Source organism: Camelus ferus, chromosome 4, assembly GCF_009834535.1.
Source record: "Camelus ferus isolate YT-003-E chromosome 4, BCGSAC_Cfer_1.0, whole genome shotgun sequence".
NCBI lineage: Eukaryota > Metazoa > Chordata > Mammalia > Artiodactyla > Camelidae > Camelus > Camelus ferus.
The window spans coordinates 56,421,898-56,429,789 of record NC_045699.1 but is presented as its reverse complement, the minus strand read 5'-3'; the positions used below and the strand labels follow the sequence as shown (position 1 = coordinate 56,429,789).

Below are 7,892 nucleotides of genomic sequence, written 5' to 3'. Positions count from 1 at the left end.
GATTGTTATGGAACATCCTTGACATTTAATTTGGCTGTACTCAAGTAACAGGAGTTAAGTGTTCCCATAAGCCTTATCACATAATGAGTGCCCAGCAGACACTCAGGCAGTTTGTCTACATTATTGCTAGTCCTATTGGCTACTCTTCAGGGAAGGTGTGTCTTCTTTTCAAAGATCATAATACTGAATTTCAGAGATGTGACTTGCCCAAATCTACCTAGCTAGTAAGTAGAAAAGCTAAAATCTGATCCAAATCTCTTATCCCACCTTGCTGCCTCCTTTTGTATGACCACAATCTTAGATTAATTTCTCCTGTTAGTTAGCCAAGGTTAGCACCAGTTGAAGTCCATTTCCAGTGCACAGCCATCGTGAGGTAAGCTTAACCGAGCATTCTGGTCTCTAATTTACAATACACTCTAATAAACCACAGATATTCTTTCCTTACAGATTTTTTTTAAACATACAGCAATAGAAAAAAAAATCAGGAAATGGCAGGCTCTGACTCAGAATACAACGTCATGCTTTGCCATGGGATGGAGTAGGAAGAAATTCTTCATGTAATTACCTGGGCCGGCTGCCAGCTTTCCCACCAATCACGGCTACGTAGGGACACTAGGTAGTTCCCTCTTCTCCCCAGATTGGCGCCACCTTGTAAGATGCAGCAGAGGGTAAACTGAAGATGAGTCCAAAAAGACATGAGGGATAAAAATAGTTCAATTAAATGTTTTTCTTGCTGCTCTGCATATCCTGATTCTTACAGGCCAAATGATACCTCTGTAGAGAAAATAAGACAACAGAATTTAAGAGGCATGCGTATTTTCCTGTCCTATCAAGCGGTACAAATGAGAACATGACTCAAGGTAAAGAAAGCATCTTTTATAGGTTTATTGGTCCATTACTTTAACTGAGGTAAAGAAACCTTTTTAAAGTTACAAGCTAATAGTTTATCAAGCAATACAAATTCTTTTGTTTACCTCAAAATGTAATACTAATCCCATAGTAAACAATGGACAGAATTTTTTATACACAGATATATGAAAGAAAGTGGACAAAAACCTCATGCCAGCATCAAAAATGCAACAAAAACTTATTTTCTTTTTATAATCTCTGGGTTCCATTAACAAAGAAAAAAAAAAGACATTCTTTTTAAAGTTTGGTAGCTTCATGGAACAAAGATGTTGATCTGTAAAGAAATCACTTTCTCATCTACGCACATTCTCGAGCACTTTTTTTTTTCTTCACAGCTTTTGATTTGGCTTAATGGCAGCATGGAGAGAAGAGAACACATTTACACAGAGGACTTTATCACTCTCTCGGGTTTTTTTTCCTTTTAAAATTTTAAATGTCAAAGAATGATTTCTAAAAATAATGCAGTCCATAAGCTGGACATGACCTAAACAAAAGGTTTGTTTTTTTTGTTTTCAACAGTTAAAATACAAGTTAGAAAGTTTGCTGGCAGTTTATTTCACGGGAATACATCAGATGTACATCATGTCTCAATGCGCTCCCCATGCACGGACATCGAGGGAGCAGGCACACAAGTGCAGGTGCTACTGGGCAGGACCAAAACCTCAGGGGTGTCCGGGCGAACGGTGCTGACTGCTAAGAGCTGCTGGTTTGGTATTGGATGAGGGCCCAGCTGACACAGGCCTCGTTTTATGCCACTGATTCACGTTGTTTGCAATGTATTTTCCCCTCCCCGCTTCCCCACTAGGGAGAAAGCGATCTCCTTTTCCTCCTCCAGTATCATTTGTGACTGGAGGGATGGTATGAGACTCTGAGCCAGCCTATCAAACAGGGATGCTGGCAGGTGTCATCTGCTCGGACCTGGCCTCCATGGAGCCCAGAATCACCTGGTGAGAGAGCGGCGCTGCTGGGGGAGATATGTGCATAACACCCAGTCACTGGTTTTAATAGGAAAAGCTCTATTAAAATGGACTAAATTAGGTGGGTCAACACCATATGTTTTATGTTTTTGGCATTTCAACCTGTGGAGAATTTCTATCCAAAATACGCTGCTCTGAGGCCCCCACAGTACCTTTCAAAAAGCTGTTCTCCAGAATCGGGGTGAACTTTTAATATTGTCATGATCTACAGTTCTTTGTACCTTTGTGATTTGTCAATACTGATACCATAATAGCCTCTACAATCAAAAATGTGCCAGAGACACGAATCTTTCATACTTTAAAACAAAAACAAACAATAAAAAGGTTCTGTGGTCCCTGTGTTTCCTTACATTATCAAAAATATCATTTGGCAATAGCAAGACTTAGCTTTCTCCTCCCAAAAGGCGGCCCTAATTATGAACCTCACTTCCTTGCTTGTTTCTTTAAGAAGAGTGAAGACTGGCTATGTTAGGCCCTCAAGTATTTAAGCTGAACAACTGATTACATTTCTAAAAACTCTTTCTATCCAGAATCTAAAAAACACTAGTTGAAGAATAAGGCATATTAGTAGGTGTTGACAAGTTCTCAAAAAGTAGTTAGGTTTTTTTTTTTTTAACAGTCTGTGGCATTTCTAAAAGTCCAGATTTGTTGAGTTTCAAGTGCTAGGTACACAGAATGATTATAAATGAGACAAATAGCTTATCGGTTTGTTAAAGTTATTTTTTCAAAGCACTTATTTACAGGCTATCTGTAGTAGTAAAAACTACCTGGATAACTTTTTTTTTTGCCACACAGAAAGGGTTAGACACTCATACCCAGAGAGTATTTCAAACACATATGATTAAGAAAGAACAGTCACGGCCCACCTAACACCCCCACCCTTTCCCCATGCAGACAGCCCTGCACACACACTCTGATCGGTGCAACTATGAGGAGAGCAGATACCCTTAACACAGAAAGCTAACCACCTATTGGGTGGGTTGATGAAAAATCAGCTTTCCGGTTTATTCACTGAATTAAAAAAAACCACGAGGGAGAGGTGAACAACTCCAACATACGCAGCCCAAGCTGTAGGTCTGCCCCGAGGGCTGACATCTCCCTCAAGTTTACTTGCCTTCTGAACAGAGAAAACACAGAAAGTGAGTGTCCAAGCTGGCGCCACCTAGAGGACTTTTGAAAGTGAGAAGGGGGACCCAAACACCCAACATAATTCTGTAGATAGGGATGGCCAAGGCAGTGTGACTCCAGCCTTATGAGATTATCCAGTTTCCACAGACCTTGAATGTTGGCGTCTGGGAAGGCAGAGTCCAAGATCCACGTGCCCTGCCCTGACCACAGGTAGACCTGTGTTGGCCTCACCTGTTTGGGTCTTAGGATGAGTCAGAACTGGGCTCTACTCTGGCTGCCCAAAACAGCCTTTTCTACTCAGAAGAGAGGCTGCTCTGGACTCCCCTCTCCCTCCTCTTGCCAGCTCAGGATAGAGTGCAGAGAATGACCATTGTGCAGTCCAGTGAATGGCGTCCAGACAAAGCCAGGTGCCCATTGATGTCAATGCTATTGATGACAGGGCCACGTCACACAAACTCTGGGTGTTTCTTGGGCTGATACTGTCCCGAGAGCGAAGGTCCACGTGCAGACCACCACACAGCATCGTGCCCTTCTCTCAACAGAACTTCCTGTCGTCCCATCACAAAAGGTAGCCTCACAAGAAATGAGCAGCAGGTATGCGTTTGATTCCCTCGTGTGGACGGCCACTGAGAAAACACATTCAACAACACTGTAGAACACACTCCGGGTGTGGCTGAAATTTGGCGTGAAGACAAACTTAGCGTACATTCACCACGATCCCCAGAGTTGTGCTGGTTTTTGTTATTTCAGCTAAAGAAAGGGTTGTGGTGGGTTCCATGAGCAGCACAGTGAAATACGAGCCAATCACATCCATAATCGCACTTATCTGAGGTCACCAGGAATCATCAAATCTTAATGAAGGATAAAACCCAATCCCGAACCTGGCTGTGTAATCCGTTCTCTCCTCCAGCAGGAGCAGCAGTTCCTTGCTTTGAGCAGAGTGGCCTGGAGTCCTCCCTGTAGATCCAGCATGTGATAAGGACAAACAGTGTCCGTATTTGCTACAAATCACAACTGCTCTCTTCGACAATCACCTGAATCTCTAAAATCTGCTTTGTTTCTAGGAATTCTCTCTTCCACCTTAGCCTGGATTTTTAACCCAGGTGAGTGGATACTTTTGCATCCCTGGCCCTAGGGACAGTTGACAGGGATGACTTTCCACTCCACTGCCATGTGCTCAAGCCTGAAAACCTGTCCACGTGCAAGGCAGCGCATCCTCAAGCCAAAATCTCCTGGAAAATAAATACAAGAGGGGGGTTTGTGATCTCAGCACCACGACTTTGTGGAGCCAAGGAGGATGGGGCGACGAAGCCTCCATGAGGCTGTCTTTGGCACAGAAGTCTCCAGGTTACACGTCTCAAAAGGAATAGCCTTCATGCTGATGGAGGTGAGGAGGGGAATGCTTGGGGCCCGAGGGAGCTGTGGGAGTAGGAAGGGCGGGAGGGCCTCCTCCACTGCCTCCTACCCCTTGCCTTCTGGGCCAGCCTCCTCACCTCATCAGATGCCCGGCCGAAGTGAGGGACAAGGATCCCTTTCCTGGAAAGACCATTTCTCTAAGAAAGGCTGCAACATACCCTGGTTTCCCAAGCTCTACTATCAATGGCATGCTGGAGGTTGGCCTGCCTTATTCCAGCTCTCTCTGGGGTCTTAAAGCACAGGGACATCACGTGGGGACCAAACAAATAAAGACAAAAGCCCAAGATGCCAGAATCCCTTCAAAACCAGTCTTCTGCCTCCAGTAATGTAAGGGAATGACTGTGTACCCTGCTCTCTTCCCCAAATGTCCCAATGAGGAACCTGATGGGTTTTGTTTTTTTTTTCTTTTGAGGGGCTGCCTTCTTGTGCAACTAACCCTTCCACAGGCATGTCCCTGCGCTTTGGCAACTGCAGCGGACTAGAGCCTAGTCTTCCTGTAACTTCTTCCACAGGTCTTTCCAAGCATTCATTATACTGGACAATATTTTTAAAGCATACATTCCACCAGGCAAGACCTCACACTCCCAAAGATGAGCATTTGGCTCTGGGTCAGTTTACTGTCTTCTGCCAAATATCAATAGAAGGTCCTTAACTTACTATTAGGTACATGCCCTGATTCTACCACATGTCAGGTTGGACCTGGCCATCCACACCCACGCCAACGTGATGGCTTAGAGGTAGAATGAAACACTGAATCACCGCTCGGGGTCGATGGACTGTTCTGACCCTTCTGCTTCAATGAATCATTTCTAATTGTACCAAACAAAAAATTCACATCAAAGGATTTTAGAATGGCATGAATGGGGTCTAACAGCGCATGTAAGTACCAATTGATATAAAAATTATCATTTAAAACCACAACTTTTTCAAACATGATAAGAACAGAACCAAACTGTTCTGTGTTGTCCAACTGCTGCCCCGCCAGCATCACGGCTGTGGCTGACCTGGGACCAACTCTGCAGCTAGATGCGGAATGAAGTGATTTCAGCAGGCTGCACGGTGACCAGTAAGTGCAGGTTAACTTGCACGTGCAGCGGTGTCTCAGCACAGGGTTTCATTAAAATAATACCACTACTCCTGCTGCTTGAGGCTCAGATTTATAATTTGACACAGATGAGCCACAGATGAAAGAACACAAACATGACGCAGGTAGCTTCACTTCAAGAGGGGAAAAAAAAAACGAGTTGGAAGAGAGATCCTTTTTGTCTGTTTTGTGCTGACACACTTGAAAAGTAAACCTGGTGATAGTTTGAAATGAAGACTCTCGTTGCAGCCAGCAGCCCCCAGGAACTGAGCTGCAAATTGAGGAGGTTTGAGCTCAACTAGAAGCAAAGAGTTCAGTCATACACATCATCTTTGAGGCCCATCCGGATACAGACTTTTCTTCCTGACCAGGAAATACTAAGGTTAAAGCACTTCATGCAGAGCACCCACACTGAGTGTAACAAATCCTGACTGTATCATAACAACCCGCCAGCCTCTCGCTGAAAGTTTGCCCAAACATTCAGGGGACACAGCAGGAAACATTAAACTAGGAATTTTCAGTGAGGTAAAGGCAAATTGCACAAAGCAGACATGGGAGGCGGGGCTTGGGACATGCCCGCTGGGCTCAACCACCGGGGAGCGGCTCCAACTTCAAGACGACGGATATTCCCTAACGGGCCTAATCTCTACCCTGATGACATGTAACGAGCAAAAGAAGAACACTGAAGAACGTCACAGAGAAAAATGCACCTTTTCTTCATTTTACACAAAACAGTTTTCAATCTGCATTTTAGTGTCAAACAAGTTCGGGGAGCACTGCCCCCTCAGTCTCCCAAGGCATCGCACGAGGACAGGGATGCGGGCTCGCTCGCTCTGGTGCAGATGCATCGAGACACTGATCTCAGTGGTCCTGCATGAACCGGAAACCATAACCCAGGTGTCACTCATCACAGGCAGGCAGCAGGCCAGTTCATTAAGGACTTGCCGCTGAGGTGCCGACACCTCCCTGTAGGATGACAAGCCAGGCCCACGGAGGTCAATTCTGGGTCGACTGTGTATCCACAGAAAGCCAGGGCTGCCTTCCATTCATGCCTTCCTCGCGCCCTTGCAAAGCAGGACCCGGGTTCTCTTCCCCAAACAGGGCACTGTAACGAGATGTCAGACTGTCCGCCGAGGGCTGTCTGGTCCCGCAGTTTCAAATCTTCGCAGGGTCCCCCTGAACAGGCCCCTTCACAACGTGGAGGTATGCTTCTTCCGCTGAGAGATGAGTACGCCTGACAGACGCCACCAAGGAATAAATACGAACTGAAAACAACAGTCGGACGGAGGCGAGGGGAAGGGACAGAAGTACATGGAGGAGAGATGGTTCTGCGGTGGTCCTCTCGGTGCCGCCTCCCTGGCACCGCAGGGACATCCCGGGGTGGGTGCCAGGCCCCGCGCAGGTGGAAGAGTCTCTGTCCCAGGAAGCAACTTACTTGGCCTCTTGCCTCTCCTGCAGCAGCGGGATAATCGACTCCCACGCCATGAGGCACTGCAACGACAACACACACACACAGCGTCAGCGCGGAGAGCCAGACTGGGGTGGGGGGGGGTCAGCGTCTTCGTCGAGCTCTGATCTACCCTCACATGGCCAGTCCCGCCAGCTCACCTTTGTCTAACGATGCCGACATGTGTTACCCAGAACTGGCAGAAAGAGGGGGAGGTAACAGGTGTTTGTTTTAAATATATCACCGCCCCCCCCACCTCTCTTTGAAAGACAGCAGCCTCTCTACGAGGCCTAAATGCACTGTCCATAAAGCTCATGCCAGTGAGTGGGAGTGGATTCACTCGAAGAAATTTCCTCCCTTCAAAAAGCAGAAGAGAAGGCAGGCTGCAAACCCGGGGTGAGGCCCTAGGTTCCCAGCCAGGATGGAGGCTGCTCCAGGTGTGGGCGGTGCTCGCATGAGGATAGAAACCATCTTGGAACGAGCCAGCCACCTGACTCAGAGCTCGGCTTCACCCACCTCACATCTGCTCATCCGGGCCACTCCCGGCTCACCCAGAAGGGAAAATGGAGGGGAGGGAACTCTGCATTTACTGAGTTTTATCATGTCCAAACAATGCTATGAATTTTACATTCACTATCACTAGTCCTCAGAACAACCCTAGGAAGTAAAATTATTATTATTACACAAACACATATTTCATAGGTGGGGAAAATGAGAACGCAGAGAGGTTAAAAAACTTGCCCAAGACACACAGCTCATAAGTGGCAGAGCTCAAGATTCCAGAACGGATGTCCTTTCCACTACACCCATCCCTTTCATTCCAGACCCTTCAGCAGGGCCAAGAACGCGGAGACTGGCACTCTCCTCTGAGAGCACATAGCTTAGCAGAAAGGACCCTCCCTTCGAGCAGCCTCTTGCATAAAGGGGACAG

General features: G+C 46.5%; 1 protein-coding gene across 2 annotated transcripts in view; it reads right to left on the bottom strand.

Moving 5' to 3' along the window:
- Window positions 1-861: 861 nt before the first annotated feature.
- SNX30 (sorting nexin family member 30) overlaps window positions 862-7,892 on the bottom strand; it is an 88,224-nt gene continuing 81,193 nt past the window's right edge. The window contains exon 10 of one of the 2 annotated variants that reach the window (XM_032478209.1): window positions 862-7,005. In XM_032478209.1, the coding sequence (XP_032334100.1) occupies window positions 6,946-7,005 (60 nt within the window). In that variant the 3' untranslated portion in view covers window positions 862-6,945. The remainder of the gene's footprint in view (window positions 7,006-7,892) is intronic. The other variant, XM_032478211.1, reaches the window with a different exon arrangement.